Raw genomic sequence first — 22,100 nt, 5'->3', positions numbered from 1 at the left:
TGGAAAAATTAATATTAGTTCTTTAATGTCATCTTAATACTCAGTTTATAATCATATTTTTATGGTAGTAACAAAAATACTTTTTGTCACTTGTCTTCTTTTTAATCCAGATCCAAACATGATGTCATTTAGATATCACAACAATGTTTTCTAAAGAGAGAGATTTCTGGATCTCTCCCATATCTGCAAAATCTTGGGGTATGAGTGTGTGTGTCTTAGTTATTCCTTTCCAGTTGATTAGGATATATCAGGCTTTGTACATGGAAACAGTGGGTATGGATGATTCTCTATCTGGTGGCTAGCTTTTCGTTCTAAGGGTTGAATATGGAATTGAGTGACACTGGACTAGAGAAGTGGTACCATGTTATAATCAGAGCAAGTGCAGGACTGTAACTTGAGACCCAGAATAAACCCTACAGAAGCAAGTGCCCTGTAGCAAGAGAACTCAGGTAAAATGAGCATCAAACTGGAACTCATGTTGACTAGTGCTGGATTGGTTGCTTTGAATTTATACCTGCTCCCTCCTTTGCTTTTAATTTTCCTTTGGGTATACAACACAAGAGCATCAGATGGCAGAAGAGTGCGGCAGACACAGATCGAGAAAGTCATCCTTCCTCATCAGTAGATGAAACTGTTCTCATGGAAGAATGTCTGATTTTAGTCTTAATGTAAACAAATGTGAAGAGAAATTAGAATCACAAATAACATGTGTTCAACAGGCTTTGAATACGCTATAGTGCTAATTCATTATAGTGCTGGTTGAATTAAGATTTATTGCAAAAAAGGAGACTCTTACAACATTTTGAAGGATTATTGAAAGGAAAATGTTAACCCAAATCCCTCTAGCTTTCATTTCAATAGACTGTGGACTAGAGGATAGATGAAATATTGGAAACATGCCATGTCAACCAAAGATAAGCTTGGCCTGAAGCATAAGACAGCTGTACTTCTCATTATAAACATTGTTTTGATTACAAGGTACACTAGATGAAACACTTCTTTACATTTGTGACAATAAACATGCCATATAGTGAAATAAGTATATACTGATAGGAGTAGATTTTTTTTTTTTAAAGAGAGAGAATTTTTTAATATTTATTTTCCATTTCTCGGTGGACACAACATCGTTGTTTGTATGTGGTCCTGAGGATCGAACCCGGGCCGCAAGCATGCCAGGCGAGCCCGTTACCGCTTGAGCCACATCCCCAGCCCACGAGTAGATTTTTAAGATACCAGAACAGTGTATTCCTTTAAACAACTACTGGTATGTGGAAAATTTTCAAAAGAAATTGTTAATGGTGTTTGCATTTGGGGTTTGAGCTGTGCAGTAGACTGATATAAAGACATAAAAGTGGACATAAATACTTTGACCATATCTCTTTTAGTCATTGCTTATTCCTCTGATTTCATCATGGTGAATTAATGTTATCAACCATTCTTCCTTCAATATTTCAGATTTCCATTAATGCTGAACAAGTCAGAATAGAACTGGAACCACCAGATAAAGCTAAATCCTTGGGCACAATTCAGCAAACAAGAAGGCAAAAAATGCAGCAGAAGTAAGAGCTATGAGTGTATTAAGTACATACTCTTGTTCCTAGGCTTTGCATGTTGACACCATTATGATACTCATCAGTTTGCCATAACTGGGTACAGTAGTTTTTGTTTAACAGTGATGGTATTTGTATTTCCATCTTTTTGTCTTCTATGTTTCCCAGAAAATCACAAGATACAGAATCCATTCAGGAAGTTGGAGGTTCTTACTGGCAAAGAGTAACCCTCATCCTAGAATTATTGCAGCACAAAAAGAAGCTGAAAAACCCTCAGATATTGATACCAACTCTTTTTAACTTGTTGTCTAGGTAATGACATTTAACTTTGATCCGTGAGCAATTAATTCTTAGTTGTCTGCTCATCCCATTTTACTTAACATTCTCTTTTCAACACATTGTTTTCTTTAGATAGTCTGTCCAGTAAAGTAGGTTCAGATTCATAGTTGGAGGATTGTAGGAATGGTTTAAGTACTCGTCGCCAGCCCCTAAATGGACTTCATCCTGTGTCAAGTTAAGAAAAAAGCAACATTACTGCTGCTTTTTTCTTTCAGTACTGTACTCAAGCTATTGTGACTTGTATTTAAAGATACAGTGAGACACTGCTTAATTTTTTAAGTGTAGGTAGGTGTAGAGTTATGTCACTGAACTGTAGAATGTACTGTTAGGTGAAGAGTAAAGTAATTCTTGCCTCTAAGATTCCAAATAGGATAGTGGGAAGTACAATGGAGGAAAGAGAATTAGACATAAGTACCTGTTTATTTAAAAAAAAAAAAATAGGGGCTGGGGTTGTGGCTCAGCAGTAGGACGCTCGCCTAGCATGTGAGGTCCTGGGTTGATCCTTAGCACCACATAAAAATAAATAAATAAAATAAAGGTATTAAATTAAAGTTACAAATTTACATCCTATTTATAGACTTTAATATAGTATTTTAGCTATTATTTTCTAAACATGAGTTCTGGACAGTAGTCATTAATGTGGAAATGAATTAAGCAACTTCTACATTTCCTGTTATTTTTCTTGTGGGTGTCCTAAAGGTGTTTAGAGGCTTTGCCACCAGAGCAGGGGAACATGGAATACACCAAGCAATTAATTCTTAGTTGTCTGCTCAACATCTGCCAGAAACTCTCCCCAGATGATGGAAGGATACCTAAAGGTATGTGCTGGTTGGGTAGAAAGTTCACCTACTTTGAGTGCAGATGTATCTGCCACTTATATTTTTTAAATTTCTCACCACTATAGATGTTGTAGATGAGGAGAAGTTCAATGTGGAATTGATAGTTCAGTGTATCCGCCTTTCAGAGATGCCTCAAACTCATCACCAGGCCCTTTTACTTTTGGGTACCGTTGCTGGAATATTTCCGGTGAGTGTTGATGACTTCAGACTTTAGCTACTTCACATATTTTTCTTCCATGGAAATGTGTTGACACTTATTGATTTAAATTCATTGGGCTGAAGCTGGGGTTATAAATCAATAGTAAAGTACTTGCTAAGCATGCTTGAGGTCCTGGATTTGATCCCTAGTACTGTAACAAACAAACAAAAACAAAAAATAGTTGGGTGTGGTGGTACTTGCCTATAGTCTCAGGAACTCAGGAGGCTTAGGCAGGAAAATCACAAGTTGGAGGCCAGCCTGGGCAACTTAGCCAGATCCTGTCTCAAAATAAAAAATTAAAAAAGGGCTGGGGATGTGGCTCAGTGGTAGAGCACTAGCTTAGCATGTGTGAGTCCCTGGGTTTAATCCCTAGAACTGCAAAATAAGTAAATAAAGCCATTAGACTTTGGGGTCCTCCAGCACTACTGGGACTCCTACCCTGTCTCTTTAAGGATGGGACATGTGAACTAATTGATCTTGCTAACTAATCTTTGGTTCTCTTCTTTGGAAAATGAAATTGGAATAGTAACCTCTTTCCTAGCATTGCTGTGAGGACCTTGGTATGTAACTTGGGGTTAGCTCTCAGCCAGTGCCTGTACAAGTGTTGTTTGAAAACTACTAGCCCATTAACCATTAATTTTCTAAGCAGGCTTCACCCAGCAACAATAAAGTTAATTTGATTATAACTTACCTCATTTGAAGAAATCACATCCCTTTATAAAGCAAATCATTTAAAGAGTTTGACACTCTTTTCATATAGAACTTTATTCAGAGGGTCTTAATTGGAGGTTCTCCATGAGCTTTAATCTGTTGACGTCATGTGAAGATCTGTTATGTGGGACTTTTTAATTCTTTGGACAAAAGTCTTTAGCTCTCAGAGGGGTTGCTATGAATGTTTGTATATAAGATTTTGTGTGGACATGTTTTCGTATCTATTGGGCACACACCTAGAAGTAGAATTTCTGGGTCATATGGTAAGTTAACTTTTCAAGGAACTACTGGGCTGTTTTCCAAAGTGGCTGCACCATTTTACCCACCAGTAGTATATGAGAATTCCAGTTTTTCCACATCCTTGCCAGAATTTGTTATTGTCTTTTTTTTTTTTATCATAGCCATCCTAATAGATGTGGAAGCGTATCTTGGATTTTGATTTTGTAATTACCTAGTGACTAATATTGAACATCTTTTCATAAGCAAATATGCTTTGCCAATTTGCATATTTTGAAGAAATGTGTTTCATATATTTTGCCTATTTATTTACTTATTTATTTTATTTTTGGTGGTGCAAGGAATTAAACCTAGGTCCTAAGCATATTCTCTGAGTTACGGCCCCAACCCCTTGCCCATTTTTAAACCAGATTATTTCTACTTTTATTGGTGAGTTGTAATGAATTATTGGCCTTTGATATGCTTGAAATATAAAATGTTGATAGTTGTGTTTTCTTTCAGGATAAAGTTCTACACAATATCATGTCTATTTTTACATTTATGGGCGCCAATGTCATGCGCCTAGATGACACATACAGTTTTCAAGTTATTAGCAAGACAGTAAAGATGGTTATTCCAGCACTGATTCAGGTAAGCTGTCTGAACACCACCATCATCATTGTTGCTTCTAGTTTTTTGAATGTTGTATGATGTGTATTAAAAACCTTTCTGAAGTGCTCAAGTAATTGTTGCTCATAAGCTATAGAATGGCAGTGCTCAAAATCAGTCTTGGAAATAATTTCCATTCCAAGATGTGATCAGACAAGCTGCAGCTGGTGCTGCTATGCTGCATGGGCATTTTAGGGTTGTACTAGTAGAGTTTGGTTCAGAAGATCATGTCAGTTTAACAACTCTCTAGTGTAGATCAGCAGAGATGTGTGGGAAAAAAGAAAAGGAGCTGTTAGACCTATGGTGGCGATTTGTTAACATACAATCCAGCCTTTGCTGAACAAACTCTGTGAGCCAGGTCCTCAGGAAGAGGCGCATAGCGTCTGCTGGGGAGAATGAATTGCAAAGTAGCCTCTGAGGTGAGAGGGTGTGGTTGCATGCTGGAGTTTTCTGCTTCCCCACTTGTAACTATCTTTTCTCATGCTCTTTACCATCTCAGGGATGAACAGTCATACCATCTTCTTTTAGTTTTGGCATTAGATTGGTGTTTTCTGTGTCTAATAATTTATCAAATGTAGAACATATGCCTAAAAAGAAAAATATGTGCATTAATACATGTGCCAAAGAAGTAATCATAAAGAGTTCAGAATAGGTGAAAATCAAGGTGGGCCAGGATGAACAGAAAATTTCATAAAACATAGAATTCAAATGGGTAGAAACGCATAGGATTTGCATAGCGAAATGGCAGAGCTGTCGGAAGCAAAGAAAAGGCTTTGTATGGACATGTGCCCAGGATGTTTAAAGATTGTGATGTAGATTAATTTGATGGAGAAGAGAAATTGAAGACAGAAGTAGAGGGCTTTGGGCTGTTCATTTCAAGTGTTTCTTATTATTATTATTATTATTATTTATTTATTTTTAGTTTTCGGCAGACACAACATCTTTGTTTGTATGTGGTGCTGAGGATCAAACCCGGGCTGCACGCATGCCAGGCGAGTGTGCTACCGCTTGAGCCACATCCCCAGCCCCATGTTTCTTTATTCTTCATTCTCTCATTCAGCAACTCTATTATAGTAAAATGGTTTGAACTTTATTCTGAAAGCAACAGAGGGCTTTGGGCCCTTTCTTCTCGGCACCACATAAGTGCGTTGTGTTTGCAGTTTTCGCAGGTGACCCACACAGACTGGCTGGCTGTGCCACACATTTGGCACTTGTCATTTGCTGCCTCCTGCTCTCTTTCACATGTGCATTTTGTTTCATACAAATTACATATCTCCCTTGGGGTAGAGGTCACATCCTAAACTCTGTATCCCTCTCAGGGCCAAATAGTATCTGAGATATGACTGGTACTCATTGACTATTTATTGATAAATCTTTGATTATTAAAATTCTTTTGATAGCTTTTCCAGGGCACATCCAAAGGTCTGGTCTTCTGTATTACAAGTTTGTTTTGAGGAGGATTATTTGCACCTACTCATGTTCCTGCTTTCTGTTTTGCAGTCTGATAGTGGAGACTCCACAGAAGTCACAAGAAACGTAGAAGAAATTGTGGTAAAAATCATCAGTGTGTTTGTGGATGCACTGCCGCATGTACCAGAGCACAGGCGCCTGCCCATTCTTGTTCAGCTTGTTGATACTCTTGGTGCACAGAAGTTCCTCTGGGTTCTCCTCATCTTGCTCTTTGAACAGTATGTCACTAAAACAGTTCTGGTGGCTGCCTGTGGAGAAAAGGTCAGAATGTCGGTGGTGTGGTAAGAAGGAAAATGGTGATGTTTCTTGCAGATTTTGTTTAAACTTGGGGCTGGCAATGCTTAATGTGCATTGCCCAGAACCTTTTCTTCTTTCCTCCCTCCCTTGCTCTCCCAGGGGTACCCTACCACTGAAGTATATCCTCGGCCCTTTTATTCTTTATTTTTGAGAAAGGGTTTTGCTAAATTGCTGAGCCTGTGATCTTCTTGCCTCAGCCTCTCGAGTAGCTGGGATTATAGACATACATCACAATACCCAACACCTTTTTTAAAAATGTTTTTGGCATTCTTTAAAGTTGCTTTCAGATCTGTGGGCACCTGTAACGTTTCAGTAGCAGCAAGGCATCTTCTGAGGGCAGTTTCCTTTATCTGACAAACAGGTTTAGCGCCATGCTGGGTGGTTCCGTTTTAAGCCCAGCAGAGTGAGGCTGTGGAGTGGTGAGACTCCTCTGGAACGTGACTTTGAAGGCATTTTATCAGGAAGGGGAAGAGCATCCATAACTAAAGACACAGGCCTTGGTGATGGTTTAGATGAACAGAGTCAGAACTCAGAGATCCAGGGCTATTTGTAAATGGCATCTCAGACATGGATCTGGGAGTAGAATTAGACCTTATGGAAATAATGTGGGAAGTTCCTCTGGAAATCAGAGTGCAGACTATTCTGGGACCCTGCCCTCTTCAGTTCTCATGAATGGCATTTTACAGAAGGAGCTCGCCAGTTTAACTCATCTAGTGATGACCATCAGGAAAGATAGGATGACTTTGCATGCTAAGGGATGTTTTTTGAGCATGTTCCCTTATTTATAGTTATTAATACTCATTTGTTAGTTACGATTCTGTTGCTTCTGTCCTTTCTTTCCATACAGGATGCTATTTTAGAGGCAGATACTGAATTTTGGATCTCAGTCTGCTGTGAGTTTAGTGTCCAGCATCAGGTACAAAGCTTGATGAGCATCCTCCAGTACTTGGTGAAGCTGCCAGAGGAAAAGGAGGGTAAGTGCAAGTCCAGTATCGCTCCCATCTGGGAGTAGCAGAGTAGCAGAACACGTCAGCCTTACAACCGCAGCATGTCCTTAGCAGGCCTATGATTTTTTTTTATTGATTGATTGATTGATTGGTTGATTGATTATCTTTAATTTTAGTATGTAATCATGTACTTTCCTGAATCCTGTGTGAAAAGGTTAGCAGTTCTGCTTGCCTCACATGTTGTTTTTGTTCTCTGTGCCTTGCCATGCATGTGTTGCCTATGGAATGTCCCCTGTGTCCCGAATGAATTATGTTCAAATGACAGTAAGTTAGCTGGACCTAACTAGATTCCCATTAAATTTGCAAGAAAATAATAAAAATAGGTACCACAGCAGTGGTACCTGAGCAGTTTTGAGGATGGGGCACATGGTCACAGTACCAGTAAGGCTGGCTGATGTGGTGATGTGCTCAGTCCTCTGCCTGTGCAGCAGAACAGCAGGGTGGACTAGAAGGCAGGAGTGAGGAACTCCCAGGACTGCTCTCTGTGTGGCCAATGTGGACCTTGTCACCAGAGAGGTTGGCTCAGGTTTGTCAGGAGCAGACCAGGAAACAGCCTGGAGAGCTGCGCTTGGTGGCAAGGCTGGGGAGGAGTCTTCACTGTGAACCATTCTCTAGCACAGTGGGTGATTTGGTTTGGTTTGGTTTTTTAAGTGCTGGACATTGAACTCAGAGCCTTGCATATGCCAGGCAAGTGCTCTTCGCTGAACTTTATCCCTTGACCACTGTACTGTCAGCGTGGTACAGTGGTCAAGAAAATAGAACAAACATTTTCAGGCTTAAAACTGAGCCTTAAGGTTAGTTCATAGGCTCCTTCAGCCTGTGTGGACTGCCATGAAAGAGCTCCTGAAATCTCAGGAGCTCTGTCCAGAGCCAGCATCTGAAGGGTTCTTCTGGAGTGTCTGTGCCTTCTATTTGATTGTCTCAGTTATCCTGTTGTTTTGGTTTTTGCCTTACACATCTCTTTGTATTAAGAACCTTTGGGGTACTTTCTTGGAAGGCATACTCCCACTTCTCACTGACAAGAGCTATGTGTCGTAACTCTAGTTTTTCCTTTCTGAAATTGCATCCTATTCGCCCTGCTGTACTTGAGTTCAGTATGCCAAGCAGTCAGATTGAAGAAGAATGAGGTCACTTGTTTTGTTGTTGTTTTTCAGAAACCATCCCCAAGGCAGTATCTAACAAAGCCCAAGAAGAAATGCTCCAGATTTTTAATGTCGACACCCATACTAGCAAGCAGTTGCGGCATTTTAAATTTCTGTCAGTGTCCTTCATGGCCCAGCTCCTGGCTTCCAATAGTTTTCTCAAAAAGGTAATGTGTTTGAATGGGTTTATGATAAAATGCTCCTGCTCTTTCTAAGGAAGCGAGTTTTTTAAATTAAGATTTATTTTTTTAGTTGTAGTTGGACACAATACCTTTATTTATTTATTTATTTATTTATTTTTATATGGTGATGGGGATCGAACCCAGGGGTATGCCTTCGAAGATAATAGAAAATATTATCTTTATATTATACTTCACCATGAAAAACTATTATACTACTCTACTAAGGGTGAGTGTATAAGCCCTGTGAACATGTGATTTCATTCTCAAAAGCTGTATTCCCAGCATAGGGTATGAACATGTGGACCAGCAGCCGTTTGCAAGAATGTTTGCAATAGGGCTGGGGCTGGGATTCAGTGGTGGAGCACTTGCCTAGCATGTATGAGGCACTGGGTTCAATTTTCAGCACCACATATAAATAAATACAAATAATAAAGGTATATTGACAACTAAAAAATTTTTTTTAAAAAAAGAATGTTTACGGTAGCTTTGTTCTCAGCAGCTGAACTGGTAGCAACGTAGGTGTCTGCCTGTGGAGTGGGTAAATGGCTGTGGTCACACGAGAATCTGAAGCATTATGACTAGAAAGAGGACAGCACAAAAGAATGTGTACTCTGGTTTCATTATATAAAATTATAAACAGACAAAATAAGTTTGTGGTTTTAGAAGATAAGACAGTGGCATCTTGGGGAGGAGGATGGGGCACATGGGAGGTGAGTGTGCAGCGGGACTCTGGGCTGCCAGCAGTGAGCTGGAGCTCTGCGGGGCATGGTGAGCTCTGCATGGATGATTGGTGCACTCTGCTGCCCCTGTGTTAAACCTCAGTGTGGGCAATGAGAGGAAAAGGGAAAGAAAGAAATACAACCTGAGATAGAAAATGGTTGAACATTGGAACATTTATTAAAGTACTATGACACTTTAAGAGATAAAATCAGAATTCTTGATCTACTGGATTTTTTTTCTATGTAAAAATTCATTCATTCATGATTTAAGAAAAAAAAAAAAACCCTCTTACATGGAAATACTTTGGCCTGATAAAGGTATTTATTAGAAGCCTATGGGTTGTATCATAATTAATAATGAAACATTAATAGCGTCATTGCTAAAGTCAGGAACAAAGGTGCCTTTTGTTATCCCTTTTACTCAGAAAAAGAAATGACATGTAAGGATCAGGAAAAAAAGAATCAACAAACTTTAATTAGTCTTGTATATCATATAATCCTATGGTTTACCTTATGTTAAAACAGAATAAAATATTTCATATACAATAAAAATAAACTTGTAAGTAACCAAATGTATGCAAGAATATTAAAGGACACAAAAGAAGACTCAAAGAAATGAAAAGAGACAGTATTCATGTGCAGAAGACTCGCTATTTAAAGATTTCAGTTCTTCACAGATTAATCTAGAAATTCAGTGCACTTCCTCAATCACATGTGTTAAATGACCTTGACAAACAAAGTACATTACAAAATACACAGGATTAAGGACAGTGGAGCAAGAGGAAAAAGATGGATCGGTGTGAACCAACAGTAAGCTCAGAAACACTTTGAGATAGGTAGAAAAGGTGTCATGTGGGGAATAAGTACTAGCACTAGTGCAGCTTGTTTCTGTTTGTGATGGGAAAAGTCTCTGATCTCACACCATATACAACCAAAAATTTTAGGCAGAGTAAAAATTTGAGTGAAAAGCAATACTTAGAATTTGTAGAAGAAAACTGAGAACAATATTGTGGCCTGAGGTTAAAGAAAATTTTTTCTTTAAATATTTGGGGCTGGGGCTGTAGCTCAGTGGTAAAGCGCTTGCCTCACATGTGTGAGTCACTGGGTTGTATCCACAGCACCACATAAAAATAAATAAAGATACTGTGTGTTCATCTACAACGAAATAAATATTTTTTTAAAAAAATGGTTCAACAAAAAACTACCATAAATTGAAAAGAAAGCCACAGACCAAGAGAAAATTGTTGCTCTGCATAAATAAAGAAGCATCTGTTTCCATTAGAACAACTCGCAAAAAATGTGAACTCAGTGAAGAGAAATCACAAATGGCCACTTGCTATACAACACATCTCACCCTTTTTAGTGAATGGAAAGTACAGATTAAATAAGATGTCACTGTGGTGCCCATCAAATTGGTAAAATTGTCAAAGCTGTTAATACAAAGGAGTGGCAAGGACATGAGATACACAGAGTTGGGTAGAGTGCTCCAAACTGTAGAAAGACTTTGGCAGGATCCTGTGGAGCCGGGGGTTTATTATTTATATCCGTAGATATTTACTATACAAAAACTGGTGGCGATGCTCAAGAGATTTATAAAAATGTTTTTCTTTAGAATTTTTTATAGGTTAGGCATTCTATATCTAAAATGCTCCAAAACCCAAAACTTTCCGAGCACTGATATGACAACCACAAGTAGAAAATTCTACATCTGACCCATACTGTGATTATGACTTGTCATAAATCACAGTACAAATACATTAAAAATGTTGTTCAGAATTACCTTTAGGCTATGTGTATAAAGTGAACATAAATGAGTTTTGTGTTTAGACTTGGGTCCCATCCTCATAATATCTCATTATGTCTATGCAAATCTTTTTTATCCTTCCCCACAACAATCTGAAACATTTCTGGTCTTGAGCATTTCAGATAAGGGATATTCAGTCTGTAAAAGGAAAAAAAAAATAGACTTAAACTAAATGTCAAGCAACAGAGGCAAATGGATAAGTAATTTATGGTTTCCATAGAGGAGCGCTGTGTGCAGTTGAATGTACCAGAGCAATGTTGAGTCCCCACACACAATTCTAAAAAAATCCAGTGTTACCAGAAAGTCATGTTGTTGAATATGTACTGTTTGGAAATACTTGATAGCAGGGTGTTTTTTTCCTCTGGAGGCGTGGGGTAGGGGAGGGTGGATCAGGGAGCAGTAGGTAGGGGACCACAGCTGTCCATATGTTTAACTTCTCCACTGATTCCATATGAATTAGCCAGGTTGGCATTTCATTCCATGGACAAGTGAGTATTGCTCATCTACTGTATTTTCCTGATTCTTTTTTTCAAATTTTCCAGATACAACAGAATATAAGAGAATCAGAGTTAAATACAGTCTACGGTGAGGGTGCTCTGAACCTGATTAAATTGTAATATCAGAAAATTTAAGCGTGGTGTCTGTGTGTGTACTCCTGAGTTTTATTGAACCTAATTCAAATGACATTATTGTTATCCATGCTGTTTTCTAATGGAGCTTTCTTTAAAATGTAGGTGGTTGAAGGTGGTGGTCCTCAAATTTTAAAAGGACTTGAACAGAGGTATGTTTGTCTTTTTTCACTTTTTATATGAAAATAATTTCAAACTTACAGAAAAACTGGAAGACTAGAACAGGAACTCATGCACTCTTTATAGCAGGTTGACCACATTTAATTTATGCCACATTTAATTTATCATTCTCTCTGCATACATTTTGTTCTTTGAACTCTTTGAAACTAAGTCCTATATATTATGCTTCTTTCCCTTAGTATGTATTTCCTAAGAATCTGAGATATTGTTATAAAACCATGACACAGTTACCAAGGCTCAGAGCCAAAGTTAAGAGTGTCCTTCTAGATAGAGGCCTCTATTTATTTCTTAGTGGGATTTCTCTATGACAGTAATCCCTACTTTCTTTTTCTTCCACATCATTTTTAAAATAATTCAGTACAAAATTATTAATTGTCTTTTTTCATTGAATCATCTGCATGGGATAGAGACATGTGAGTTCTGTAAATGCCTTCAGCTGCTGTTTGTTGGTTGTGTTTCCTGTGCCTTATAGGTTGCTAGAAACTATTCTTGGCTATATCAACGCTGTAGCACAGTCCATGGAAAAAAACGCAGATAAACTAACTGTGAAGTTTTGGCGAGCACTCCTTAGCAAAGCTTATGACATGTTAGATAAGGTAGGTTATCATTTTTCCCCGTAAGTACTGAATTTTGTCACTGGTTTTTAAGTCATTGTAAAATTATTTGACTTGAAGTTTTACTTTAAGAATAAATTTAGCAATACCTTTTATTAATATAGTGAATCTCAGATTGTTCCTGAAAAGACTCTTGATGATTAGAAATAAACTCTTCTGGGAAAAAATGCCACCTTACCCAATTATATGAACGTGTGCCTCCATAGAATATTTTAAATAGTCGCGTGACAAATAATGTCCCACCTTATTCAGGTAGAAAAAAATTAAAATATGTCATATATATTAGGTAAAGCATTGGTTTTTGAAATTAGGGTCATTGTTCAAATTTAGCTAAATTATTTGGCTACATGGCCTAGAGCAGTTCACTTGTTCTTAGCATTAGGATTTTTGTTTTGTTTTAGTTAATGAATTGAGTAATACTAGTCCTAGTAGAAAGGTTAGTGTAAGAAATACACAAGTGTGTGTGAAAATTGCTTCATGCCCAGAGATATGCAGTAAATAGAAGTTTCATTTGGTTGATCATTATCAGGTTTTTTGATTGTTAAATGTAATCTTCCCTATAGGTTAATGCCTTACTGTCCACAGAAACCTTCATTACTGTGATTAGGGGGCTGGTGAGCAATCCACTGCCATCTGTTCGCCGCAAGGCATTGGATCTTTTGAACAACAAGCTACAGCAGAATATATCCTGGAAGAGGAAAACGGTGAGTGAAGCCATATTGCAGACACACATAGCTTTCCTTGCTTTATTAAAGAGCAGCATTTAACTCCCTGAAGTTTCCCCAGGGTGCTATTTAACATTGTATTGTATATGTATTTAAAAATGTGACGGTCTAGTAGTGACACAGGTATGTTGCAGAGCTCTTAGAATGGAATTCGGCCTAATGGAATTATTGTTTGATAGGGACCACACACTGCCTTAGCTTTAGCATAATTTTAATCCTTTCCCTCTGGGGTGTTTTATATGAATCAGGTTGGTGAGAGCACATGTATTTACTTAGCAGTAAAGAAAGCAGATGGGGAAACCATTGCTTTGAGTATAGTCAAGAGGTGGGGCCCTCAGTCAGATTTTCATTGAGAGAGTCTCAGGCTGTGAAGATGGAAAATGAACTAGAAAATTTTAAGCTTTAACTATTTGAGAACTGTGACTTTTTCTTCAGGTTTACCGCTTTCTAAAACTGGTTCCAGTCCTTTTGGCCATTGTGCAGCGTAAGAAAAAGGAAGGGGAAGAACAATCCATAAACAGACAAACGGCTCTGTATACCCTGAAGCTTTTATGCAAGAATTTTGGTGCAGAAAATCCAGAATATTTTGTGCCAGTGTTGAACACTGCAGTAAAACTGATTGCTCCAGAAAGAAAGGAAGACAAGAATGTCGTGGGAAGTTCCCTTCTGTGCATAGCAGAAGTGGCCTCCACTCTAGAAGCACTGGCCATTCCTCAGCTTCCGAGGTATGGTATGCCACTGGAGACTTGGCACAGGAACCAGTACAGTGCTGCACAGACTATAAAAGAATGCCTTGGTGGCCTTTTTTTTTTTTTTTTTTTTTTTGGCTTGAGTAGAAATTACATAAAGTAGATTTGTTAAAGAATTGATCTTTTCTTCAAACTGAAAAATACAACATTGCTATTTAGCTTCAGATGCTTTGTGCTGTTACTTGTCCCCCCATTCTTCCTTCCTTTGAGCAACTGTGGCTAGAAAGCAGGGTGAAACTCATAGAAAAGCGAGTCAGATCACCCTGCATGGGGTTGGACATGCCTGACTGTGGCTCTGACTGGAACTGGCTGCTACAACTCTGGTGTCTGTAAAACAGAGGCATGCCTACCCACCCAATAGAGCCTCCACAGGACAGGGCTTGCCAGAGTTTTTGTACAGTCCTGACACAGTAATGGAAAGATAGTACGGTGTTAACAGTTACTCTTGGACTGTTGGCAATAGATTTCTTGTACATCAGTCACATAAAGTATGTAGACACTATTTTGTGATCTGTGGGATTTGTGGTGACATAATGGGTACAGTTTTGGTTTTTCCTTATTGTCCCCTACTTCATCTTCCAGTCTGTTTTCTGTTTGGAATTCTCTAAGGAACTTGCTCTCTCCTTTTAGCCTGATGCCATCATTGCTAGCAGCAATGCAGAGCACCAGCGAGCTGGTCTGCAGCGAGGTCTGCCTGCTCAGTGCCCTGGCTGCCCTGCACAAGGTTGTCGAGACTCTGCCACACTTCATCAGCCCCTACCTGAAAGGCATTCTGTCTCAGGTGAGCTGTAGTGACTGAAATGTTCTGTAGGGTGGTAGGAGAGCAGAAGATTGCCACTTAAATCATTGTTATTGGTTCCTTTTCAGTGTCACCTCTGTTTCTCTTCCATCATCCTTTCTGCTTCATAATGAAGCTGACCAGAATCACTATTTAGTAGGGGCTCCTCTTCTTTTTTTGACTGTGCACGATGTATTTTATTGATCTTTTTCACTCTGTGAGGCCTTGGGAGTTGGGAGATAGAGCTGCCTATTGTACTTCTTGTGGAAACTGGTGTGTCCTGTTTGTTTTTGCTGTGAAGCTTTCTTAATCCTAAGTCATTTTGCATAGTGGCATTCCTATAGCAACCTTACAGGTTGTTAGGTACCTGTGAACATATTGGGCAAATGGCTTTTCTAATCAAAAGTGCCCAAGAATATTGACCTCTTTTTTGTTCCTCCGATTATTGATGTTTTATCATGTTGGTCATTTGCCATGATTTATGAGGTTAGGAACCTTAATGACCATGGTGTACATGAGTTAACCAATTCACATATTGTGCTGTCAGGGCTTGAAAGTAGCTTTCAGGAGCTGCAGGTGTAGCTCAGTGGTAGAGCACTTATCTAAAATGTGTGAGTCCCTGGGTTTCCTCCAGCATTTCATCAAATGAATAAACAAAAAACATAGCTGCAGTGAAGAAGGGGCCTAGGTTGTGAGGAGTATCTAGATTTTTTTTAGCAAGAAAGAACCTGGCTCTTCCCAAGGCCCCAGATTTCTGTCTAAGAAGATTATCAGTCTGGGTTCTCAGAGTTTTGCGTTTGCCATTTACCTTCATCCCTGGCCCCCGCTAGGCACAAGGCATCTGCCCAGTATTACTTACAGATGCTCAGAGTTGGCATTAAAGGAATTCTGTGCATGGTTGAAGTAACAGTATTTCCCAAACCCTAGCATTAGAATTTACCTGGTGTCATTATTGAACCTTCTGCATGAGTGTGGTTGTCAACACAGAGCCATCATGGCCTCAGTTGCTATTTTTTATATTCCCATAGGTGATTCATTTGGAGAAAATCACTAGTGAAATGGGGTCTGCCTCACAGGCTAATGTCCGTCTCACATCTCTTAAAAAGACACTGGCCACCAGGCTGTCACCTCGAGTCTTATTGCCCGCCATCAGCAAAACCTACAAGCAGATTGCAAGGAACTGGGAGGTAAGATCATTTGGGTACTGGATTCTGGAGAAGGAAGAGGTGGTACTGAAATGTCTTAAGTTTTCACTTGAGGAATTCCTGAGTTCTAGGAATAAAAGTGTTACCTCTCTTTGCTGTTTGTGGTAGAATAACATGGGCCCATTTATGAGCATCTTGCAAGAGCACATTGGGGTGATGAAGAAGGAAGAGCTCACCTCCTATCAGTCTCAGCTGACTGCCTTCTTCTTAGAGGCCCTGGACTTCCGGGCACAACACTCAGAGGTGAGCTGGTCTCTGCTCTCTCACAGTCCTAGGGTTGTCATCTCTCTGTTGCAAGGAAAATCTCACTATGCAAATAGTCATACTTGCCAAATAATTTGAAAGTCAGTACCCTGGCTAATCATCAGCTCTTCCATTTTCAGGATGATCTAGAGGAAATTGGGAAAACAGAAAGTTGCATCATTGACTGTCTGGTGGCCATGATTGTGAAACTCTCCGAGGTTACATTCAGACCCCTGTTTTTCAAGGTGAGGCTTCCTTCCTCTGTTTCCCTTTCCTGCTCAGATACATGTGAAGGCATGAGTAGAAGCAGCTAATCTTCTGTTGTGGTTTTAGCTGTTTGATTGGGCCAAAACAGAAGACGCCCCAAAGGACAGGCTGTTGACATTTTACAACCTGGCAGACTGCATTGCTGGGAAGCTGAAGGGGCTTTTTACTCTGTTTGCCGGCCACTTGGTAAAACCTTTTGCTGACACCTTGAACCAGGTGAACATCTCTAAAACAGGTTGGTGGCTCCTTCACTTCAGTCCACATCCTTGTTCTGCATACCATACACTGGCACAGTTAGTGTAAGACACGACTTTGAAGGTTCTAGAGTTCTTGGCTAAGGAAGATGAGTTTTTACTTCATTGTTGTGAACCATTGAAGTGATTGTTTTACCATTATGGAATAGTGTTATTTGGCCCAGAAAAAAGAATAAAATAAAGGCATTATTACAAGTCATTGGAAGTAACTGTAAATATCATTAAAATTGGGAAGAGTTTAAAAGTAGAGCACTTGCCTAGCATGCATCAGGCCCTATGTTAAACTCCCAACAACTCCTTCCAAAAAAAGAGGGAGAAAATTAAAATTAAGATTGTTCTATTCTTTGATGCCAATAAGCGATCAAAGGTGACAGTTGAGGTAATTTAACTTGTCAAACTAAGCAAGAGTCAGTCTTCACTCCAAGATGGTTTCTCTACTTCTGAAAAAACATCCATTTGATCTAATCCACATTCATGCTAATTATAATTCTAGATGGTTTTTTAAATACTCTCCTGATTGTAATTATGTTGATGGTGATTCACATTTAAACCTGGGGGATTAAACTGTGAAATTCTCTTGGTTTTCATTTGTCTTTTTCATTTTTATTCTTTCCTTGTCTACAGATGAAGCATTTTTTGACTCGGAACACGACCCTGAGAAGTGCTGCTTGCTGTTGCAGTTTATCCTGAGTTGTCTGTATAAAATCTTCCTTTTCGACACCCAGCATTTCATTAGTAAAGAGAGAGCAGAAGCCCTGATGATGCCTCTGGTGGATCAGGTAACTGCAGAACTGGCCTGTTAGCTGAGGAGGCTGCCACTTGTCAGGTTTCTGCAGGTTTATATTCACCAAATAGATGCTTGTAAGGCTTTTTTTAAAAGGTTGGGGTTTTTTTTTTGTTTTGTTTTTTTGGTAGGGGAGTCTTTTTTATGACATTTCAAAGTCTTCATTGTGCAGTGTTTCTTTTGAATTGTTCAGAAAAAACACCTTCCCATGGTTACTTAACGTTAAAAATTGTGTTGACAGGCATGATGGTGCGTACCTGTAATCCCCAGTGACTTCGGAGACTGAGGCAGGAGGATTAAATGTTTGAGGCCAACCTGGGCAACTTACTGACATCCTGTCTCAAAATAAGTTCAGAAGGCTGTGGGGAATGTAGCTCAGTGGTAGAATACCCCTAGGTTCAATCTCCAGTACCCCCCCCCCCCAAAAAAAGTGTTAGCCATTTAAGAAGTGTGAGCGTGTGGCTACCCCTGGAGGAAAGCTATCCAAGGTTTTCTTGGGGGAGAAGGCTGGTGCTGAGGGTTGTGAGACTGAGTTCCAGAAGATAGGTTACTTGTTGTAGAAAGTTAGATTATAAGATACCAGATATCATTCTACAGCAGGCATTTTCCAGTAGAAGGAAAATGAGATGTGTTGCTCACAGTCCTTGCCCCACTCTTCACAGCTGGAAAACAGGCTTGGAGGAGAGGAGAGGTTCCAGGAGCGAGTGACGAAGCACCTGATTCCCTGCATTGCACAGTTCTCAGTGGCCATGGCAGATGACTCTCTATGGAAACCCCTGAACTACCAGATTCTGCTGAAGACAAGAGACTCCTCACCCAAGGTTAGGGGCTGTGGGCAACAAGCTCTGCAGCTGCATACTCCCATGATTCCAGCAGCACTGATGTAGGGTCATGGCCGTAGGACTTGGGCCTGGAGTGGGGGGACAGTGCAGTTTGTCTTCAGGTACTCAGGGTCTGGTGTGCTGTGCTGGGCAGAAATTGAAGCCTAGAAACTTTAATTTACTGACAGGCGTCCTCCCCAGGTGTGGTAGGCATGAGCACCAAAATATCTTTTAGATATTTTTAATTCTTGAACAGCAAGACTTAAAAATCAGTATTTTTAAAATATCATTGTACTCCTGAGATAAATGCTTTCAGTTTGTCCATAGAATACTCCTTTGAGTTAAAGCAGTAGATGTATTATATAGTATCTCTTCTGTGTAGATTAGGCTTACAATTCTCTTGGGCAAGTTTTGGCAACAGATACAGGATGACATGGACAGATGGGGTGGCGTTAAAATGCCCTATGGAAACTTTCAGTCATTTTAGAAATGAATAGCCATTTCTCAAATTGATTACCATACAGACCTTCACTGGATAAATCAGACTGAAGCAGACTTCTATTAATAGGATTTGTTCAGATTTTTAACATTTGTTTATTAGAAAGTAACATAAGGAACTTGTTGTGATGGACCCTTAAATCTTAAGTCACAGATTACATACATTGCAGCATTAGGTTTACTTTTTTAAAGTTTGATTGCACAAAACAAAAAATGCTGACTGAATATAATTAGAGTTATTTCAAACTGGAACGGTATTATAGTAGTAACTGGTGACTGCGTCCATTCCTTTTCATAGATAAGGTGTATGAGAAGCACCCAAACTATTTCTTTTCCTTTTTTTAAATTTCAGAAGTAGGACATTGTGACACTGTGTTTTATTAATAGATGAGAGTGTAATCCATGTGGGTGCTCTGGCCCTTCTCACAATGCAGTGGTGATTGTAGCTAGTAATTGTGGGTGAGTTCAACTGCCAGAGAAGGCAAGACTCTTCATTGCCAGGTTGGCATCATCTCAGGCAGTCCAGCAAGCCGGAGAACTCCAAAGCAATTAAATTTGGTGACATGCTGGGTATGATGGTGCATGCTTGTAATCCCAGCGACTTGGGAGGCTGAGGCAGGAGGATCATGAATTCAAAGCCAGCCTTAGCAACTGCAAGGCACTAACCAACTCAGCAGATCCTGTCTCTAAATAAAATACAAAATAGGTCTGGGGATGTGGTGCAATGGTTTAGTGCCCGGTACCCCTGCCCTGCAGATGGTGACACACTTGAGCCTACAAGTAGCATTTTATTATTTCTTATAGAAAAATGTCATAAAAAGACAGTTACAATAGTGTTAAAATGATAGTGTTAAAACAGTTCTAAAAACTGATTTGTACAATTACCCATATTTCAAACAGACCCCAAGTATTAAACTGGTAATCTTAAGATGAAAGTTGAATAATATATTAATATATATTATATATACATAATAATGAAGTAAAATAAATGCAAGTAAAATAAGATTTAGTTTGAAAAGAGCTTGTCTCAAGTCAGAACATATCTTAATGTGGTAAAATAGTAGTGAACAATAAAACAAACCACTTTTTCTTTTTTTATTCCTGTCAGGTCCGGTTTGCTGCCTTGATTACTGTGGTAGCCCTGGCTGAAAAGCTGAAGGAAAATTATATCATTTTGCTACCAGAATCCATTCCTTTCTTAGCAGAATTGATGGAAGGTAGGTCTCAAACTGTTATTAAATATTACAGTAAGTTTCTGTGGAAATGTGCCCAATGCTGATAGAGATTTGGATATATGGTTAGCAGGGGTCCAGTCCTCTGCCTGGCTCCCAGGTGGGAGTATGGGCTAGTGGAAGCCACCACCTCTCACTCACGCTGTTTATAGAACTTATCACTGTCTTTACCCTTCTTTGTATTCAGACAGACTACAGTTTTGTTTTTCATTAATCTCATACATTTATATGACTGAATATTTGGTCTCAAGATGTGGAGTTAATGTATCAAAACCTCTAGTGCCATTAGGATGTGTTGGAGGGACTGGGGTTATGGCTCATGGTACAGCACTTGCCTCGCACATGAGAGACCCTGGGCTTGATCCTCAGCACCACATATAAATATATAACTAATAAAATAAAGATATTGTGTCCACCTACAACTAAAAGAATGTTTTTTTAAAAAAGGATGTATTGGAATGTCCATTTGAGTGGTGAATGGCACTTGGTGCTCAGTGTTAAGATGCTCTACACAGATGATCTTCAGTTCTCATGTAGGGTAAAGAACATTGTTCCTAGTTTACAAAGGAAGAAACTAGAGGCTTTAAGACCCAAATAGTTTGATGTAGGAAACAAAGCCAGTGTGACAGGTGATTTATGCAGCCAGGTTTGTCCCAGCTGGAGTTCATACCCTTGTGTGTCGTACCCCTCCCTCAACAGCCCTTCTGTTAAGCAGGAATGCTGGGCAAGGGGACCACTACTTGCACACCGATTTGCTGCTTCTCATAAGCAGAAGAGCATCTTGCTTTGTGACTTGCCCCTGGAGAGGGGCTGTGTGAGCTTCTAAGAACAGCATTTCCTTGAGTTTTGGTTCTGGATGTGCCTGCTCTACTCCCGGCTCTGTTCTATTGAGCAGCCAGGCACTCTCATTTAGGAGGGAGGGAAGGCAGAGGGGAGTGCACCATGTGCCCTGGGCCACCCATGCACTTCTTCCACTCTGAGGGAACAAATGCTAGATAACACAGGACGTTGAAAATTAGGCTGATAACTGAGGTGGGATGACAAATAGACCCAGATTTTAATTTTGATATTTCATTTTTTTAGATGAATGTGAGGAAGTAGAACACCAGTGCCAAAAGACCATTCAGCAACTGGAAGTCATGTTGGGGGAGCCGCTCCAGAGCTACTTCTGAAACTTTCCTTGGTGTTTAAAACTGTGTTCAGAGTTCATATTTTTATTTGGGGTGTTTGGTGCCATGTTACTTTTGGTGCTTTCACACCTACTGGGACTACTTAAAGACCTTACTGACTGCTTTGCCAAGTCCATGCCTGGCCTGTGCTGCCAAACGAGCTCCCGTCCCCAACCCACACCCCCCTCCAACCCCGCTGTATAGTTATTAAGAGTAAATGATTCATATGTAAGCACTTATAGTCTTTGAATGGAGTTACTATGACTCATGTGTTTAACTTCAGCACCCAAAGCTGACAGCTCCCTTAGACCTGGAGATTCACTCATACCATTCTGTGTTCAACAGGAATATTTGGATGAAAGCCAGTTTGGGGAGACTGATAATGCAGCCTCCATTTCTGTATGTGTACAGAAATGGAGCACTTCTAAATGCATTTTACACTCAATGACTATGATTGCCTCCTATATCCTTTAACCCTTTTGGGGTAGGGGTGGGGAGGCAGCAACACCATGTTTATAAAATACCTCACATCTGGCCAGTCACACAGGAAGGACCCGGACATACTAGATGGCATGAGGGAGGGAGCCCTTTCCACAATTAAAACACACCAGCTTTCCCTTGGTGATTAACTCAGAGAACAGCAGCACATTTTTTCCAGGCTTTGAAGTTTGCTGTCTCTAGTGCTGTGTCATGGTGAAGCTGGAAGGTAAGCCCTGAGCTAAAATCAAACAAATCTGCCTTCTGTTTGTAAAGCATTGAGTTCCATAGAATATTCACATTGAGTGAAAGTCTTTGATTTAAATTTCTT

General features: G+C 39.6%; 1 protein-coding gene across 1 annotated transcript in view; it reads left to right on the top strand.

Moving 5' to 3' along the window:
* Heatr1 (HEAT repeat containing 1) overlaps positions 1 to 21,527 on the top strand; it is a 44,332-nt gene extending 22,805 nt beyond the window's left edge. The window contains exons 26-46 of the mRNA XM_005320352.5: positions 1,456 to 1,559; positions 1,719 to 1,862; positions 2,589 to 2,707; positions 2,794 to 2,915; positions 4,377 to 4,505; positions 6,024 to 6,254; positions 7,138 to 7,264; positions 8,452 to 8,606; positions 11,879 to 11,925; positions 12,426 to 12,549; positions 13,131 to 13,271; positions 13,728 to 14,017; positions 14,672 to 14,822; positions 15,848 to 16,006; positions 16,133 to 16,267; positions 16,408 to 16,512; positions 16,601 to 16,769; positions 17,413 to 17,567; positions 18,235 to 18,393; positions 20,000 to 20,108; positions 21,207 to 21,527. Of these exons, the coding sequence (XP_005320409.2) occupies positions 1,456 to 1,559; positions 1,719 to 1,862; positions 2,589 to 2,707; positions 2,794 to 2,915; positions 4,377 to 4,505; positions 6,024 to 6,254; positions 7,138 to 7,264; positions 8,452 to 8,606; positions 11,879 to 11,925; positions 12,426 to 12,549; positions 13,131 to 13,271; positions 13,728 to 14,017; positions 14,672 to 14,822; positions 15,848 to 16,006; positions 16,133 to 16,267; positions 16,408 to 16,512; positions 16,601 to 16,769; positions 17,413 to 17,567; positions 18,235 to 18,393; positions 20,000 to 20,108; positions 21,207 to 21,295 (2,964 nt within the window). The 3' untranslated portion in view covers positions 21,296 to 21,527. The remainder of the gene's footprint in view (positions 1 to 1,455; positions 1,560 to 1,718; positions 1,863 to 2,588; positions 2,708 to 2,793; positions 2,916 to 4,376; positions 4,506 to 6,023; positions 6,255 to 7,137; positions 7,265 to 8,451; positions 8,607 to 11,878; positions 11,926 to 12,425; positions 12,550 to 13,130; positions 13,272 to 13,727; positions 14,018 to 14,671; positions 14,823 to 15,847; positions 16,007 to 16,132; positions 16,268 to 16,407; positions 16,513 to 16,600; positions 16,770 to 17,412; positions 17,568 to 18,234; positions 18,394 to 19,999; positions 20,109 to 21,206) is intronic.
* The last annotated feature ends 573 nt before the right edge of the window (positions 21,528 to 22,100 follow it).

Source organism: Ictidomys tridecemlineatus, chromosome 10 (genome assembly GCF_052094955.1).
Source record: "Ictidomys tridecemlineatus isolate mIctTri1 chromosome 10, mIctTri1.hap1, whole genome shotgun sequence".
Taxonomy (NCBI): Eukaryota; Metazoa; Chordata; class Mammalia; order Rodentia; family Sciuridae; genus Ictidomys; species Ictidomys tridecemlineatus.
The sequence above is the reverse complement of the archived record's forward strand: the minus strand, read 5'-3'. Positions and strand labels throughout refer to the sequence as shown.